Raw genomic sequence first — 19545 nt, forward strand, 5'->3', positions numbered from 1 at the left:
ATTGTATTGTATCGTATTGTATTGTATTATTTTGCAGCCACATCTACAGTACCTCCATGTTCCCAACCATTCTATGTGCTTTTCACATACTCGTTAGTCCTCATGACAGCCCTGTGAAGTAGATAATATTCCCAATTTAGAGTTGAGGAAACTGAGATGCATAGAGGTTAACTTGCCCAATGTCACACAGCTAGTAAGTGGCGGAGCCAGGATTCAAACCCAGTCAGGCTGGCCCCAGAATCTGCTCTGATGCTGCATAAAAGTGGGGTAAACTCTGGCCAAGGAATCAAGAATCCTGCATTTGCTTTCACCAGGGCTGTTGTCTCCCTTGAAACTGGAAATTCAGCCCCTTGCTCTTTTCCCTCTTGCTGATCCTAAGCTCATTCACCCATGAAAAATATAGCCCATTAAGGAAACATCTTTGCAGAATCTTGGAATGCTTGTGACCGGTGCTTTGTGGGAAAGGCATGTTTCAGGTGATGATGTGGAGCAAAGGGACCATTCTGGCTTCCTGCCCTGCCTCTGCCACATACTACTGTATATGACATTGACAAGTGGCCTTTTCTCTGGGCCTCAGTTTCCCTGGCTGTTCCAGATGATCACTGAAGTTTTCTTTAGTTCTCATAATCTGTGGGCTCTTAGTCATTGTTTTGTCTGATTTCAGTCCACTCATAGTAACCTCTGTTGTTGACACTTACCTCATTCCAACTGGGTCCACGGCTAAGTGTTTAAGTTGAGGAGTCTGGGGGAGAAGTTGGAGAATGGGAGGTTTGAGGGAAGAGATACCCCCACAGTTTCTGAATTTGGTCACCTGTGGCATGTGTTCTAACAAGAGCCAACCTTACTTTCATCAGTTCAATTCCAGTTGGGAGACCTGTTTGCTTTCATGGAAGGAGCAATAAGATAAATGTTGGCATTGGTGAAAACTTCTAATCCTGATTCTACCACTTACTTTACAAACTGGGTCGCCGTAATCATGTTACTTAATTTCTGTGAACCTCAGTTTCTTCAAATGTGAGATGCAGAAAAGGTCTACCTTATAGAATCGGAAAATAGAATGATTAAGATAAAAATAGGCAATATATATATATATGAAGTCTCTAGCCCAGTGCCTGATGCATAGAAGGTGCTCGCCTCTCTTTAGAGGAGAAGGGGAGAGAGTATGATTCTGGGAGTGAGGAATGCCCTACACTTTTGGAGCTGGGAGGTTAGCATTTCTTTCCTTTCAGGTTAGTCCTGGTGCCTATTCTGGGTGCTGGATGGTTGTGACTTGTGAGACCGTGTTTTCCTGTGCTGGCTTATGCTTAGTTCATTGGTGTGGGCATAGTGGAAATCCCAAAAAAGGCTTGTTATGTGAGTGAACACCCTCTTTTTTTCTGATGACGGGAAAAGGATGGGAAGAGGGATCTCTTGGGCAGTGCCAATTTTCCTGCTGATGCTCCAGGAAAGCCATGGCCTGGGAAGTCTGAGGCGATGCAGCAGAGGGGTGGGCAGGAAAAGACTTAGGGAGGTGGTGCACCAGCGGCCCGGGGGAGAGGCAATGTGGAGGACTGCTGTGAGGACAAGGACAACAGGCAGACAGACAGGGGGAGGGCTGCAGGGAGGAGGGGGCTCTGCCTCCTTGGGGGCCAGGGAAGGGGAGCACAGTGAGCTGAGGCTACGAGGAGGTGGAGGGAAGAAGACTTTTAGAGCAAAGACTCTAAGAGCACAAAAGAGAGAGAGGGGAGGGAGGGATTCAGAGAGGAAAAGGGGTGGAGAGAGAAAGAGTAGGAAGAAGTGGGAGGAGGGAAGGCGACAGATACGATTAAAAAGAGGGTGGAAGAGGAACAACTGACAGGCTGAAGAGCAAAAAGCGTGGGCAGTTGGAGAAGAAGCAGCCAGAGTGTGAAGAAGCCCACGGAAGGAAAGTCCAGGGAGGAGGAAAAGAAGCAGGTAAGAGTAGACTTGAATTTGAACAGCTAAAACTACAAGTGGATATGAAGTAGCCAGAAGAAGGGAACTTGGATTTTAGGCTGGATAAAAACAAAGCTCTTTCTTTCTACCTGTGAGTTTATTCCTTACCCCTCCCACTATTTCCTGTGATAGTGAGGTATGGATATATTAAAAAGGAAGGTTTAGCGAAGCAGCAGATAAATTACTTCCTTGATTTAGAGGGAGATGAAGAATTGCGAGTGGAGGGCCCTTGGGGTTCCAGCCTACTTTTGTGGAGTTCAGTCCTCTGGGGGCATCTTAGAAGTGGGTCACCAGTCCATTCCCAAGAACTTTTCTTAGGGGGAATTGGCCCTTTAAAAATAAAACCAACACTGTTTTACGATGCTTCTGCTAGGCATGGAATCTTTTTCAAAATGCTTTTAGCAGCATCTAGGGGAGTGTTTTGCTTTTTTTTTTTTTCTCCCTAAGGCATGTTGGACGGTTTAAAAATATTCCCTGCTTAGTTTCCTGCAGAGTGTCATGTCCCCGCTGTGCAGTGGCCACATGTGAGAGATCCAGGCTGCCACTTGCAGCCGGAGGAAAGAGGCATGTGAAACCAGCGAGGAAGCCCAGGAAAGCACCCACTGAAGGTCTCCTTTCCACTTGTGGTGTGAAGTAGGAGGCCATGGGGCAGAAAGATTCTGTTAGTTTCTTCCTGGACCTTTCTTCTGAGCATGCAGTGAAAGAGCCCAAACTCAGGGGCTGGGAGGCCTTGTAGCGGACACATCCCCATGCTGGGCCTCGGTTTCCTCATCTATAAAATGGGGAATTTGAAGTAGAAGGTTCCCTCTGGTTCCATTCAGCAGTAACGGTGTGTAAGGCTGTGATTCCATAGGCTCAAAGGCAACTCAGAACCACTGAAAAAGGGAGGTGCAACACAAGAATTTCTCATCCTGCTCTGTTGCTCAGTTTTTTCCTTATTCTCCCTCGCGGTATTCCATTATAATAGAGGGATTCCTTGTTCTCACTCCCCAGCAAATCACTGGGGCTGCTGTTTCTGGAAAAAGGCTCTGGCACAAAGAGGTCCAGCTGGCTGCGTGGGGAGGCAGGGCAGTGCAAAGAGCACCGAACAGGGAGTCAGAAGACCTGGAACCAGCAAAACTGAAGGAGAGAAGAGACCGAGGGGAGCATGTGGAGTGCAGCGCCTCTGACTGCCTGGTGCTGTGGCTCATGGCTGGGGACACCAGCTGGTATTTAGAGGCCTTCTAACCTGACTTTTACATCAGCAGGCCAAGCAGCCTCCATCCCCTCCACCCACTGTCCCCAGAGTCACAGCCAAGCCCAGCCCAGCCCTTGATTCACTGCTCTCTAGGGACAGCTCTGAACTTTCCACCTTCCTGCCAGGTTGCCCGGCGGCAGAGCTGTTTGGAGCCTGCTCCCCTGGCTGTCCCTCCAAGCCTTTTCCTCACTCAGCACCTGCCAGTGAGGAGTCCCAATGACCACAGTCTGCAGAGCAGAGAGTACCACGAGGGGATTCTGTGGCTTCCAACCCAACACTCTCTGAGCATCCTTCACCCACACATGTGACGTTCACAGAGCCACAGCAGTCACAGAATCAGGCTGCCCTGCTCTGTCTCTGCCTTGGAACCCCAGAGGTGTGCTTGCTGGGCTCCTGAAGCTGGTCACTGTTCTTACATCTTAACTGCCTCACTCCTGTCCCCTCTCCTAGTACTGCCTAAGGTCTGAGAACATTAGAACTGAAAGAGGTCTCTTCCATTACCAGCCTCCTTCTTTGGCAAATAAGGAGAACAAGGACTAGAGAAGGGCATGACTCGTAGGAGACGACACAGTGAGTCAGGGCTGATTGAGTTGGGAGAGCACCCTGCCCTGCTCACTCATACCGAGGGCTCTTCTAATGTCCATCCCCCGGCTGGATTTTCCTAGCCTCCATCTCTCCCTGAGTCTCCCTGATTCTTCCACTTGAGTGTCTCTACAATTCCATTTTTGGTATTGACTCCCACCTGCCCACCTGCTCTTCATCGTCTACACTGGCTATTCGTGGGGCACAGGCAGTGGAGGGTGCTGCCACAGTGCCGCCTGGTCTCTCAGGTACTGGCTGACCCCACCTCTTAGGACAGGGGACCTGTTTATGTGGATCAATCAGGACAGGAACTGGATGACCTGCCGTCTTCAGGGACTGGGAGACCCAAGGCCAAAGCTCTGTCCCCGTCCTAGGGAAGGACTCACTTACTGGGGATTCCAGTAGCTCTCTGTGTGAACGAACTCCCATAAGCACCAACCTGGGCTCAAGGGTTGAGCTGGACAAAGGGGAGAGATGACCATTTTCCTGGAAAGCTTCAGGGTTCCTGGAAAGGAAGCTGACTTCCTTCCTATTGTTGGAAGCTGCTGGCTCCTGGTGATGCCAGCTTGATGCACTTTGAGAATAAATTGTTTCTGATATATTAGTAAATAATGGGCAAGTAAAATTTAGTATTCAACAGTCCACTGAGAGTCAGGAGGTCGCAGAATGAGAGGTATTGAAAAAATCACAGAGGGACCTTAGAGTTTATCTAATTGAGGGGTAGGGCCGAAGGAAGAACCTGGGCATTTGGAGTCACATTTGGCTAGGATTTTAGCTGTGTGATCTTGGGGAAATTATTTAATGTCTCTTACACTCAGTTTCTTCATCTGCCAAAGATGCTAATAAATATCTTCCTCATAAGGTTTTATGAGGATTAAATATTTTAAATGGCTATCAAATAGAAAGGCTTCCTACGACATATAATTCCAAGGAGGTATTGCTGGTTTTTTATGACCACAGATTTTTTTTTTCTAGGACTCCTTCTGCTGTCCTCTAAGCTGGAAGTCAGAAACTCTGGACTTGCTTCTTGGCTTTGCCACTAACTTGCCATGCTATCACAACTGGGCAAGTCACAGACTCCCCAGATGTTCTAACTTAGAGATGGAAGAGCCTCTACACTTTTGTTTCACATGTGAGCAAAGTGAGGCTCAGGGAGGGGAAATATCTTGTCTAGGATCACAAAGAAATAGCTGGAACCAGAAAAGAGCCTCTCTTCATGAAATGGTAACATTGCATTTTCACAGGGGGTTTCCCGAATCTTACTCCAACCTGGCAACTCCATGATTCAGAACCTCAGGAGAGGACAGAGGTGGCTAGGGATCAAGATGTCCCTTACCCTCAGATCACAGAGTAGACAACCCCCTCTTTCTCTTCCAAGTAGAACTGAGCCTGCTTCAAACCTCTCATTGTGAGTGTGCCTTCTGCTTGGTGATCAGATTCAAAAGTGCTGCAGCTTCTCAGAAGAGAGGCATCCCATGAGGCATACGTTTTATAATATGGAGCCATGTGGAGTCCAACTCCAGGCCCAAAATCTTGAGTTAAGGACACATTAGGAGGCAGGCTGGACTTGAAACAGGAATGAGAGTGGCTTAATTTGATTGGGCCCTACACCTCCCTGATTCTCCAGACTTGACCCAGGAGGTCTGGACGCCTTGTGAGATAACTAATTTATAGACAAATTCCTATACTTTCCATTGTCTGTGTTTTTCCCATCTCTGACAGTTACCCTCTTTTACCTGTGCCACATGGGGGTCCTTGCTGTGTCACTAACCAGCCTGAAGCACTATCAGATTCTGCATCAAGTTGGCTAGTTGGATCACGTCTGAGAGGAGTTTTTACTGGAAATGTCAGAAAAGAAAACAAGGAACTAATATTACTGAGTGCCTATATGCCAGATACTGTTCTAGGTGACTCCACATGTCCACACATTACGTTATCCCCATGAATAAACGTTCCTATTTGTTAGATGAGTTAGAAATTGGGAGGATAAGTGACTTGCCTAGGGTTACACTACTAGAGAGTGATGCAAGCAGGGTCCTAGCCCTACTAGTCCTTAGAGACCGGAAGTTCCTCCGCCTAATAATTGCTGTTTCTGTTGTTCTTGTTATGATTTCACATCAATGGAACACTAGAGCCTGCTGTTTGGCCAGCCAAGAACCGGGCAGTAGACACTGCTGCAGCCAAGAACACTTGCTGGCTAAAAAAGGAAATAACTTTCTATATGTGAATTCTGGCCAAATGATGGCAGAGGCCGAAGAGTCTGGGAATCCTGACCACTGTGGGCTGAGGGCCCCAACGTAATAATTAATTCTAGGAACAGCATATGTAAGAGATGGCCAGCCAGTAAGGCAGAAGCAAAAAGGAAAAACGCTGGGTCTCTTCTGAGGCAAGGTAAAGTGGGAAAAACAGATAATGATAACTCTAAGAGTTAAGAGACTGGAGTTCTGGGCACAGGCTTATCATCATCTATCAGTCCTAGCCCTTGGTTTTCTTTCTCTTGTCAGAGACATAGAGAGGATGTGGGCTTTAGAGTTAGGCTAGCTGGATTCAAACCCTTTATGCAGCATTTGCCAGTTGTGGCACTTAGTACAAGTACTTAGCCTCTGAGCCTCAGTTTTTTCATCAGTGAAATGGGGCAATACTACTTTCCTTGCAGGGTTAATGGGAGGGTTAGAAGGTATAGTTATAAAGGGCTTCACACATGGGAAATACTCAAGTTAGTGTTGTTATCACTATTACTTTACTTCCTTGGACCCTTGTCATCTTGTTTAAAAATAAGGAGTTGAGTTTGATTGATCTCTACATTCCATTCAGCTCTACTGCACTATAAATCTATGACAAATGGGGAAAATAATAAAGAAATGTGGGTATTATAATAGAATTTTCATTAGTAATTAATTGTGTGGGTACTAAGTAACCCCCTTGGAGCAATTAATAAGGACCTACCAATATTTAGTTGACATTTAATATCTCCATTTACTACTCCCTTTCATTCACTTTTCATATTTTTTCTTCCAACGGTTTAAGAAAATTATTTATCCTAGCACGAATCTCTTTCTCCACTTTACTCCCTTCTACTTCCTTGGCTTTGAAACAACTGTCTGCCAGCAGGGTGTCTCTGAGTGGACCCATCTGTTCTTGCCAGAATAAAATAATTAAATTTAAAAAGGAATTAATTATCTGCCATTGGTGCCACTGGCCAGAGTAGGAGGAAGACTGAAGTGAGTACTTCATCTCGCTCATCTCTTCTCCTCTCTTATCTCTATCTTCCTTTCCCCTCTATAATGAACAAGGTTCAGGGATGCTGGCCCTCAGTGGACTTCTAATTCTGAGGAAGGTGCCCACACTGCCCAGCTCAGTAGCTACAGTTACATCATATGCCTGATCATTTCTCCTGAGGCTGAAGTAGTTACCCCAAATGTAAATCAGGAAAAGAATGAAAATCCTAAATGTAAGAATTAGCACCAGTCACTTACAATCAATTCCCTATCCGAACAATGATCTCAACGAACATTCCTGCTTCAATCATCTTATATAAAAGTGGCCAGCCTTTGACTGGTTAGGATTTTCCAAAGAAGGAACTTCAAGTGATTTAGATAGAGTTTAGCACAGTTGTCAAGGCAGGGACACTGCTGTCAGATGAGCTGGGAGCTCTTACTAGCAGTGTGATCTTGCTCAAGTTACCCTCTCTGAGCCCTGTAACAAAAGATGAGAGGCCAGCAATGGTGGCTCATGCCTGTAATCCCAGCACTTTGGGAGGCCGAAGTGGGTAGATCGCCTGAGCCCAAGAGTTTGAGACCAGCCTGGGCAACAAGACAAAACCCCATCTCTAAAAAAAAAAAAAAAAAAAAAAATACAAAAAATTAGCTGGGTATGGTGGTGCATGCCTGTGGTCCTGGCTACTTGGGAGGCTGAGGTGGGAGGATCACCTGAGTTCAGGAGGTCAAGGTTCCAGTGAGCTGTGATTGTGTCACTGCACTCCAGCCTGGGTGACAAAGTGAGACCCTGTCTCAAGAAAAAAAAAAAAAAGAATAGTCCCCACTTCCTCAGGCTGTTGTGAGAATCAAATGAAAACAGATATGGAAAGACACTTATAGAGTGTCTGGCACATAGAAAAGTGTCAGTGAGTGTTATTTTATTTCCATTATTATTATTATCACCTAGATCCAAATTCTTTTTTTGTGTGTGTAACTGGGTAAACTAGAAGACGTAGTTGGGAATATCAAAGGATAACAAAGATTACTGAAGTAGCTGAGGATCAAGACCACTTTCTCATGTAATTCTCCCTACATATCCATTTTAAGGAGAAATTATTGGGGTGAGAGGAAATCAGAAAACATGTACACAAATGAATAAGGTACAAAAGAGTTCTGACATAAAGGTTATGCTTGGTGCTTTGCTTTATAAAGCTACCTTGATGTCTGACATGGCAGAGGAGCTCGATAAGCACTTTCTGAACTAAACTGCACTGATATGATACTATTTCTCAGGCAGCCTTTAAGTGAGGCCCTTTGGGTCCTTTCACAACAGAATTTTCTTAATTGGGAAGCAAGTGAACTCTGCCCTGTACCACATTCCACTGTATGGCAAGTGGAATTATAGCATGGGCCCAGGGGGTTGTTATTATTACTATGAATAACAACCTTTATGGAGAACCAGAGATCTGTTAGATACTGTCCAGAACATGTGTCGTTGTCCAGAATTAGACTCAGACTTTGTGGAGTGGTCTTGTCATCTAATTTTGACAAGCTTGGATAAGTTCCCCAGTACTATGAGGGGAGGAGGCAGTGAGAGAGTAGTCCACAGTGATGGAATTTCTGCTTGAGACACATTCATTCCTGCTGAGAGAACGGCTCTGTCACAGGTAGAAGAAACACTCAGTGGCTTCCATCTCCCTGGTGTTCTGGTCACCATCGTCATTGGGCAGGTGTCCCTATGCCAGCTTCCCAGGCAGGCCCCTCCACTGACATGCAGCATGGCCCCAACGTGTTGCTTGGCCTCTGTGTGCATCCTCATCCTTTTCTTCAGCAACTGGTAAATAATTGCCTTGATCAATTTGGCATTAGGTGTTTTGAGAGACCTAAATGCTATCAGTTCATCCATTGTTGTTGTTATAAAGTACATACCACACTGTGCAGGGTGTAGTATTGAGCACTAAGGGGTTTGGGGTGGAGGGAATTTCAGGAGTATAATACAATGATGAACAGAAAAGCAGTTTGTCTTCAAAGAGCTCAGGGTTGAGTGGGAGAGAGAATACATGGCCTGTAGAGCAACTAATTCTCAGGTGTGTGAGACCTCCAAGGCTTTACAGTTCAGCCCAAGGCCCAGCTGCTGACTTGGGGGACACAGAAATTATTGTAAAATACTATATTAGAAAGGCTATTATGTGTGACTCCACAGGACAGAACTGGAATCAAGACAAAGAAGAGAATTTTCAAGGCATCCCTATGGTAGCGCCTCACTCACTAGCAATATACCTTCTTAAGCAGGAGAGACGAGGGTGCAGTCACAGCAAGTGTGCTGGGAGGTACCTGTCATCTGCAGCCTACCTAGTTGATGCTGCAGCCACTACTAAAAGACTGCTACAAGCATGGACATTACTAATTGTGCAGTCCTTTACATCCCCAACCCCATTTGGAGGCTTCAGATTAGGCCCTCAGGAGCAAATAATGGACTAAGCATGGCCTATCATGTGGGTTGAGAATGACTCCAAACTCCTAGGCATGGCTGTTAAAGCCCTCCACAATCTGTTCCTGCCTGCTATGCAGACTCTCCTTCCATGCTCTGCTCATTGTACTCTAAAACCATGCTGGTTTTCATTTCAATGAATTTGTTCATGCAGTCTTGCCTTTGTCTGAAATCCCCTCATCTCTTCTGCAACTCCTCCACCCACTCCACACCCCTACAGACATCACATACCCCTAACTCCTACACCAGAGTTATCTCCACTGGGAAGTCCTCTCGAAGGTCTAAGAATTGATGAGCTCCACTCTTGGAGGGGAGATGGAATGAAACTTTCTGGCATGCACCAGACTTGAACAGAAACTCTGGAATGAAGCCCTGGTTCTTCCCCCATTAATTGTTTATTTGAACGAATCACTTTTATATGTTTCCTCCTCTGCAAAACACAGGCAATAACAATCACCCCACAGAGTGGTTATGAGGATTCATTCATTCAACAATAAAAATTGAATGTCTATAACATTCTGAAGGTATTCGGTCTTGAACAGAACAAATATGATCCTGCTCTCTTGGAACCAACAAGAGAATGTAGAAGCACATTTTGAACAATATGTAAGCTTTTATTTTTATTTATTTATTGTGAGGTTTTATTTTTACTGCTGACCTTAAGAAGAAAGACTTGAGCCTCCTTAGGACCTCTTTGCAATCTTACTGCTAGCCAAACATTTTCTTCAATCATTAAGAAAGCATTTATTGTGTACCAAATGAGAGAACCTAATGCAATAAGAATGCAAAGTAGAAGACAGGGCTTTTAACTTTGAGAAGCATACTACCCATTTGAGAGAAAAAGCTGTTAAATACTTGACAGAAGGAATCATGCCTGATTTTATTGATTTTTTTTTTTTTTTTTTTTTTTTTTTGAGACGGAGTCTCACTCTGTTGCCTAGGCTGGAGTGCACTGATGTGATCTCAGCTCATTGCAACCTCCACCGCCCGGATTCAAGTGACTCTCCTGCCTCAGCCTCCTGAGTAGCTGGGATTACAGGTGCCCACCACCACACTGGGCTAATTTTTGAATTTTATTAGAGATGGGGTTTCACCATGTTGGCCAGGCTGGTCTTAAACTCCTGACCTCAGATGATCTGCCCGCCTCGGCCTTCCAAAGTGCTGGAATTACAGGCATGAGCTACCACACCCAGCCGATTTTATTAATTTAATAGACATCATTGAGTGCCCAGTGTGTGTCAGGCCTTGCACCTCTTTGGTACTGTTCTCATTTCTCAGAACAGTGGTAGGCACATAAAGGGGACTCAGCAAAGTATCTGCAGGTTGGCTGATAGACAAATGTTTGGAAAACAAGTCTAAGGAAATATATAACCAAGTGTGAGGATGTATCCTCCATGCTGGATGGTAATTAAAATTGCTACCATGTACCAGATGCTCAGTCTTCTGGAGTTCAGGGGACACCAAAGAGGGCTGAGGTCAATTTTAGAAGACTTATCCATTTTGCTGTAGATTTGCGGAGTCAGAGGAAGACGTTCTGGCTATGAGTTTATGATTAATCTGGGTTGCTCTGAAATGATTTTCTTTGAAAAACACTGGCTGTGTAGGGAGACCACAAGAAGGAGCACTGGGCCCGGCATGGTGGCTCACGCCTGTAATCCCAGCACTTTGGGAGGCCAAGGCGGGAGGATCAACTGAGGTCAGGAATTTGAGACCAGCCTGGCCAACATGGTGAAACCCCTTCTCTACTAAAAATACAAAAACTAACCAGGTGTGGTGGCACATGCCTGTAATCCCAGCTACTCCAGAGGCTAAGGCAGGGAGAATTGCTTGAAACTGGGAGGCAGAGGTTGCAGTGAGCTGAGATGGTGCCACTGCACTCCAGCCTGGGTGACAAAGCGAGACTTCATCTCAAAAAAAAAAAAAAAAAAAGAAGCACTGGATTCAGAATGTAGGTGCCTGAGCTTTATTTCTGGTCATTGGCCATATAGTACATTAAATAAAAGCATAAAATGATTCATGCTCACTATACACAAAATCCTTCCTCTGGCCCTCTTCCTCTTATCTAAGCACCATGTTGCTATTGCCAAACAAGTTTCCTAGTGGCCCCTCCAAAATTTGCTTTATCTCAGGATAGGACAAGTTGAAAGAGGATGTTGAAGGTTTGGGAGTGAAGAACCTTTAGAGTTGGGATGGTTCTCTTCCAGGTTCTAGGGACCATCTCTTTTTGCCTTGCTGATTTCAGAACTTGTATCAGTGGCAGAGGGCTTTAGAACACAATTCCCTAGGACTCTCCCCAAAACCCATAAACCAGATTCAGGCTCCTGCCCCACATTCCCATGACACCTTATACTTCCTTTATGTTAACACACATTGTGTTTTACTGAAATCATGTATTTAATGTCTGCTGTTAATAAAGGGATATAAAGGCAGTTACACTCAGTGAAGTCAGGGAATCCCTTGTTTGTTTCCCCTCCTTCCTGCTGTATCCTCATTGTCCAGAATGATGGCTGGCACCCTGTAGCCACTCAATAAACGTATTAAATGAATTTTAAAAAGGACATTCTAGGCAGAGGGAACATAAGAAGCCAAGATAAATGGGTGAGAAATGGTGAGATGCGTGTAAGTACATGTGAAATTGTGTAGCTTAAGTATTGAGTGTGTGAGTAGAAAAGTGGAAAAATGATAGCATAAGACTGTACAGGATTTCACATGGCAAGTTAAGCAGTTTGGACTTTCTAAGTGGTAGGAAGCCAGTGAGGATAACTGCTAAAGCAGTGAGGTAAATTGCCATTGTGTTTGATAGCATTTATTCATGGCATGGGCAGCTTCCTTTGCCCCTCCTAATACACTTCCTGCCAAGAAGCAGATAATAATCTACAAAGTATTTTATATGCTATACGCCCAGTAAACTCACTGAGTATCTAATCTACAAATTTCTTTGGCTGAGATGGGATATCCAAAGGGAGCCAACGTAGCTAGAAAAGTAACTACAGCCAGAGACCTTTCACATTATAAACTGAGCATCTGGTACATGGTAGCTATTTTAAGTTTCTCTGACCTTGCCTGAGCGTCAGCAGGAAGTCATACATGAAAAACCCTTCACCCTATTTCCTCTGCCTGGGCCCAGGAGGTCTGCCTCACCCCTATACCTCCTCAGATAGTTTCTCTTTTTCCCTCCCAATAAGATATCCTTCCTAATACTGCCTTTCTGGTTTTCCAAGGTGTTCCTTTCTTGTACCTGTGCTTTACCTCTTCCAGGTGGAATTCCCTGGACAGCAGTGAAGGAGTCAGCAGTCAAGCCTCTTGGCAGACTAGACCAAAGGGTCACATTCTTTGCCTGGAACTGTTTTTATACTTCCTTGGGGACTTGCAAGGACTGAGTGACAGAGTGAGAAGATCAAGGGAGAAGTCTTCAGGGACTGAGTGTGGAAAACTTGCCCCAAATCCTGGAAGAATATGACATTTGTTTCTTTTTTTTTCTATTTCCATTTTCCTCTCATTTCCTCCCCTTCTACTCTTGCTCCCATTTCTTTTCTCCTTTGTAATGCACCTTTCTCTACTTTCTACTTTCTCTTTTTCCCTCCTTCTTCTACTCTCATCCTTCCCCACCGCTCTTGTTGCTAGTAATGGCTACCTTTTATTCAGTTCTTATTTGCTGAACACCGTGTTAAGTGCTTTGCACGCATCATCTCATAGCACTCTATGAGTTAATAGTATGTCCATTTTGCAGGTGAGGAAAGTGGAACACAGATTGAATCATTTATCTAAGCCCAGCAGATGGTAATAGAAATTTGTCAAACCTCAGTAAGCTAACTCCTGCATCTGTCTTTTCTTAACCCTACATGGTCTTTTTCTCCATTTCCAACTCTCCCTTGTCCTTCCCTTTTCTTCCCTTCTTTTTATTCCTCCCCTTCTCTCCCTCCCTCTTTTTCTCAGACATTTACCATAGTTCAGTCACTGCACGTGTGTGGCTGACCCTGAAGGTGCTGAACACTGTACATGTGCCCAGAAGAGAGGACAGACAATTCAAACTCTTATCTAATCAGCCATTTTCCTTTTGAGCACATGCTCCACAATTTTCCACATTTGGAGGCTGAAAGAGGGGGCGCTTCGCCACCTAAGGAAATGGGGCAGATGTCTGATCACAAATGACAGGAAAGGCCTCAAGACCTGGATGGGTCTTTGATATAGAGAGGAGCAGAGATAAGATGCTTTCCGCTCACTCAGGAACTCCCTCATTCCCAGGGACACTGTATACTCTCAAGTTTGGGGACCTGGGGTCTGAGAGAATACAGGACCAGGAGGTTGGTCCCTGTCAAGGCAACAATCACCTCAAGAGCTGAGGAAGCCTGGACTATGAAATGCACCACCCTGACCCCATCTTTCCCCATAAGCATGAAGAATGTTCAGACAGAAACCAGGAGCACGTTGGCAGCAAAGATATGACGGTCAAAGTTTGAATTTGACAAACCTCTAAGGTCCCACCCAAATCTGAGGTTTATGATTCTAAGAAAGGAATATTTATGCTCCATTCCCTCCAAGACGTTTGTCATCCTGTTGGTTAGGAATGGTTAGAGGCTTAAACTGTAAGAACATTCGTTATTCACTAAGTAAGAATTCTGGAGGTAGGGAGCCTCAAGAGTTGCTTCAGAGGCCTCAGGGCACTGGTTGACATTTCTGAGATTCTCTGGACAGCTTTAGACATCTTGGTTCATACAACTCTGTCCACAGGCAGGAAGCGGTGGGGCTAAGCGAGGCTCACTCCTATTCACTGGGGGATGGGAGCACTGTGAGTAGTCTCCTTCCTGTTCACCAGGGGATGGGAGCACTGTGAGTGAGGTTCCCTCTTGTTCACAGGGGAATGGGAGCACTGTGAGTGAGGCTCTCTCCATTTACTGGGGGGTAGAAAAACCTTTTCTGGAGCATTCCCTCTACTTTAGATTCTCCCCATACCTCACCTACCAGAACTAACTGCAGAGGAGATTAAGAAAGTGATACCCGGCTTTTTCACCCTGCCAATGGGAGGCAGGCAAGAAACAGGGAATTGGTTTTCTATTGGGTAGGAAACAACAGTGCCTGTCAGCCCCTCCTTCATTCACTCAACTAAGGTGTATTAAACACCTACTCTGGGCCAGGCTCTGGTGATACAGAAGAAAAGACAGTCTCCGTTTTCAAACAGTCCCTCCTGGGAGAACACAGACAGGCAGAGGATTACAACACAAGGCGGCAAGCACTGGGAGACGAGTAAGTGTCCCGGGGGCCATCACAGGAGCTGAAGAGGCTCAGCTTGAGGGAGGAGGGAGGGCTGGAGGAGGCAATGACTGGGTTAAGTTTTGAAAGGTAAATGGGATTCAGCTAGGGGTGAGGGGACATGTAGGGGTACAGAAGGAGGGCATTTGGGAAGACTTGGCATGGCTGGACAAAAGGAACTCATGTGGACAGGCAAGAACAGGCTGGAAAAGCAGACAAGGTCCAGATGAGGGAGGATTTTGTAAGGGACATAAAGTTTTGGGACATTTATTCTGGACATAAGGGTGGGCAGATCTGTGTGTGGGAACCTTATTTAAATGAGACACAGAAACTTAGCAGCAGGGCGAGCTGAGCTGTGTGGCTGGAATGGCTGTGTTGCACCGAGGCACGGGAGATCAACATTGCCTTACCAGCCAGGGGAAGTGAGCACTCATCTGTGATACCGTTAGCTGGTGTGACCAAAGCACACTTTTTGTTTGCCACCTCCCAACACAGCTGGTCCATGCTGGATGGTTCTGATTTTTGCAGAGTGCTTCCTGAGAGGCCAAATTTGCCAATCCCATCCTCACTCTTTCCTCCTCCAACTAGTTCTGCCCTCTGGAGCCATAAAAAAATTCCTTTTCCATCCAACAGCCATTTAAACATTTGGAACAGTTGTGGAATGATTTTCAGAATATCACACACCTCATATCATTTAATCCTCAGAATTCTCTGGTGTAGCTATTCCCATCCCCATTCGATAAATGAAGAAACAGACTCAGTGAGGTTAAATGCCCAGAGTCGCATTTGCAGACCCCAGTCCTGTGTTCTTTTTAATACTCGTGTTTCTCCAGGTGCGGTCCCTCACCCCCTGCATCAGAATTACTTGGGCTGCTTTTTGTAAATCCAGATTCCTGGGGGCCATCCCAGACCTCCTGAAGTAGAATTACTGGGGCAAGAGCAGAATCCATATTGTAACACACACCACGATTTCTAGATCTGTTAAAGTGTGGGAGCCATGCTCTAATTTTGCTAATATGGCTACTTTGAATCTTCTCTTTCTTTTTATTTTTGCTGGGAAAGGAGAGTGAGCTTTTCGTTGGTTGCTTTGACTTCTAAGTTGCATTTTCTTAAAGAACCCATTGGATGGATCAGTGGAATCCCAGAACATGATAGACATTCCAGACCTTCACAGAACATCCTTCTCTTTTTCTCTCTTTCTCTCTCTCCCATTTGCAGAAGTTTTGGCATCTGTTCCCTGGCTGTGCCAAGATGGGCGATTGGAGCTTCCTGGGAAATTTCCTGGAGGAAGTACACAAGCACTCGACCGTGGTAGGCAAGGTCTGGCTCACTGTCCTCTTCATATTCCGTATGCTCGTGCTGGGCACAGCTGCTGAGTCTTCCTGGGGGGATGAGCAGGCTGATTTCCGGTGTGATACGATTCAGCCTGGCTGCCAGAATGTCTGCTACGACCAGGCTTTCCCCATCTCCCACATTCGCTACTGGGTGCTGCAGATCATCTTCGTCTCCACGCCCTCTCTGGTGTACATGGGCCACGCCATGCACACTGTGCGCATGCAGGAGAAGCGCAAGCTACGGGAGGCCGAGAGGGCCAAAGAGGTCCGGGGCTCTGGCTCTTACGAGTACCCGGTGGCAGAGAAGGCAGAACTGTCCTGCTGGGAGGAAGGGAATGGAAGGATTGCCCTCCAGGGCACTCTGCTCAACACCTATGTGTGCAGCATTCTGATCCGCACCACCATGGAGGTGGGCTTCATTGTGGGCCAGTACTTCATCTACGGAATCTTCCTGACCACCCTGCACGTCTGCCGCAGGAGTCCCTGTCCCCACCCGGTCAACTGTTACGTATCCCGGCCCACAGAGAAGAATGTCTTCATTGTCTTTATGCTGGCTGTGGCTGCACTGTCCCTCCTCCTTAGCCTGGCTGAACTCTACCACCTGGGCTGGAAGAAGATCAGACAGCGATTTGTCAAACCGCGGCAGCACATGGCTAAGTGCCAGCTTTCTGGCCCCTCTGTGGGCATAGTCCAGAGCTGCACACCACCCCCCGACTTTAATCAGTGCCTGGAGAATGGCCCTGGGGGAAAATTCTTCAATCCCTTCAGCAATAATATGGCCTCCCAACAAAACACAGACAACCTGGTCACTGAGCAAGTACGAGGTCAGGAGCAGACTCCTGGGGAAGGTTTCATCCAGGTTCGTTATGGCCAGAAGCCTGAGGTGCCCAATGGAGTCTCACCAGGTCACCGCCTTCCCCATGGCTATCATAGTGACAAGCGACGTCTTAGTAAGGCCAGCAGCAAGGCAAGGTCAGATGACCTATCAGTGTGACCCTCCTTTATGGGAGGACCAGGACCAGGTGGGAACAAAGGAGGCTCAGAGAGGAAAGACGTGTCCCTTCTGAACTGATGCTTTCTCACTGTCATCACTGCTTGGCTCCTTTGAGCCCCGGGTCTCAATGACGTTGCTCATTAATTCTAGAAACTATAACCAGGGCTCTGGGATAGTAAGAGAGGTGACAACCCACCCAGACTGCAGTTCCCTCCCCACCCTCTACCCAGTATACGAAGCCTTTCAGATTACTCATGAAACAGGGTAGAGGGAAAGAAGGGAAGCATGGCAAAAGCTGGCCTGGAAGGGATAGCCAGAGGGACAGAATGACTCTCTCTCTACATACCAGCAGCATACCAAATGTGTTCTCTAAGTTCCTACCTCCTTGGCCTGATCACCCTCCCTCCTCCAAGGAAGAGCTTAAAGTTCCCAGCCAATAGACATCATGAATCAAGGAACTTGCATTATATGTGCTCTTCAATCTGTTGTCTCCATGGACCATTCGTCGGAGTAGTCGTGAGATGGCCTTGGGTTGCCCTTGGCTTCTCCTCCCTCTACTCAGCCTTAAAAAGGGCTTCTTGGAACTTTACCAGCAGCCTCAACTTTACAAATGCCTTGGTATGTACCTCTGGCAAATGCCCCACCTTGGTGATGTTGCAACCTTTCCTTCTGCTAGGGTGTACACCTAGCCTGTGCAGGTGTCAGCTCTGCTAGGGAGTCACTGTACACACAAACTCTACTGGAATTCCTGCCAACATCTGTCACCCTGCAGCTCCTTTACAGTTCAAACCAATGATAGAAACCATCCCTTCCCTTTCTCCCTTGGCTGTTCACCCAGCCATTCCCTGAAGGCCTTATCAACAGGAATATCCAAGAAGCTGTTGTCCTCTCTCGAACCCTGACCAGATCATCAGCCACTGAGGCCAGTGGAATTTCCCCAGGCCTTGTTAAAACAAAGAAAGCATTGTACTTCTCAGATTCCCCTTGTGGAAAAAAAAATTCTGCTGTGAAGATGAAAATAAAAATGGAGAGAAAACACTGGAAAACTATTTTCCCCTCCTATTTACTTCCTTTGCTGACTGCCAACTTAGTGCCAAGAGGAGGTGTGATGACAGCTATGGAGGCCCCCAGATCTCTTTCTCCTGGAGGCTTTAGCAGGGGCATGGAAATAGTAGGGGAATCTCCAGCTCTCTTGGCAGGGCCTTTATTTAAAGAGCGCAGAGATTCCTATGTCTCCCTAGTGCCCCTAATGAGACTGCCAAGTGGGGGCTGTAGAAAAGCCTTGCCTTCCCCAGGGATTGGCCTGGTTTCTGTATTCACTGGATCCATAATGGGTTGCTGTTGTTTTGGATGAAGGTAAACGATGCTTGGAATTGGAAACTGAGACTTATAGAGAGATTATTACATTATTAAAATGCATGTGTGTGTGTGTGTGGGTGCTGATAGGATGGGTAAAGGCTTGGGGAGTCCTGAAATAAGGAAAGGAAACCACAGAGAAACTTGTGTCTTCCTGCTCTCCTCTCCGGCTGCCTGGCAGTTATTAACCTAAACAGATAGCCACAAGAGGTTGGGACAGAGGAGGGTAAAGGCTCAGAAGGAGGTTTAACCTCTGACTCACCTGCCCATCTCTGGGCCCTCTGCTGACACTTGGATGCTATTGTTGGGTGGAAAGAAAAATGAGAGTGGAGAGGTGGAGGAAAGTGACTAGGATGCCATTTAGGAAGGAATGTCTGATCATCCCGGGTCCCTGGAGGGGACACCTTTTAATCTATTGCCTAGCATTAATATTTTCTCTCCTTCTATCTCTGAAATGTTTTATGAAATGAGTGTTCTTGAATTAGAAATTCTGTGGGATCAATCTTTGATGGTGAGGGTTTTAGAAAGGAAAAATATAGTAAAATGTGTAATTTGTCTTAATAAAATCTATCTCTACATCTATCTCTCTTTTGTTGTCCACTTCACGCTGTGACTACAAGAGAAGGATGGCAGACTTGGTGGGGAGGGGAGCGCTTGGACTATACCCATCAGTAAGCCAGTAATGCAAAGAACTTTGAAGTCAGGCATGCAATGGTTAAAATTCCAGTTGCTAACTTGCATCTGGACTCCAGCAAGACAATCTCTGAGCCTTGGTTTCTTCATCTGTAAACTGGGCCCCATTAATATCTACCTCATGGGGCTGTTAACTGAGCTGTTAAGTACCTCATAGGGCTGTTAACTGAGTTGACTGTAAAGAGTTTAGCAGAGTGCTTGGGAAATAACAGTCATTACATGGTAATTGTTGTTATTATCTGATTATTTTTGTTATTGTTTTGAATACACAGTATTTGAAAATGTGATGTTGAGGGATGATTCCAGAACTTCCCTTTATCAAGCCCACAATCTGCCTAATGTGATCAGAGTAACTCACATTATTCTATTCTAACAATTAGAATAGAATTAAACAGGAATTCATTTATCTTCAATTCTAGGAACCATAGGCTCCAGGAGGTGATACATAAAAAATAAAA

At 45.9% G+C, this 19545-nt stretch overlaps 1 protein-coding gene across 3 annotated transcripts; it reads left to right on the plus strand.

Moving 5' to 3' along the window:
• Positions 1–1742: 1742 nt before the first annotated feature.
• GJA5 (gap junction protein alpha 5) lies at positions 1743–18976 on the plus strand. 3 transcript variants are annotated; one of them, XM_063695581.1, is made up of 3 exons: positions 12081–14299; positions 14342–14704; positions 15929–18976. In XM_063695581.1, exon 3 carries the CDS (start codon positions 15962–15964, stop codon positions 17036–17038), a length of 1077 nt encoding a protein of 358 aa, XP_063551651.1. In that variant the 5' UTR covers positions 12081–14299; positions 14342–14704; positions 15929–15961; the 3' UTR covers positions 17039–18976. The 3 variants fall into 3 exon arrangements, with proteins under 3 accessions (XP_004026559.1, XP_063551651.1, XP_063551650.1); XM_004026510.5 differs by lacking the exons at positions 12081–14299; positions 14342–14704 and adding an exon at positions 1743–1932; XM_063695580.1 differs by having other exon boundaries at positions 12081–14704.
• Positions 18977–19545: the final 569 nt, after the last annotated feature.

The sequence above is a fragment of the Gorilla gorilla genome, chromosome 1 (assembly GCF_029281585.2).
Source record: "Gorilla gorilla gorilla isolate KB3781 chromosome 1, NHGRI_mGorGor1-v2.1_pri, whole genome shotgun sequence".
Lineage (NCBI taxonomy): Eukaryota > Metazoa > Chordata > Mammalia > Primates > Hominidae > Gorilla > Gorilla gorilla.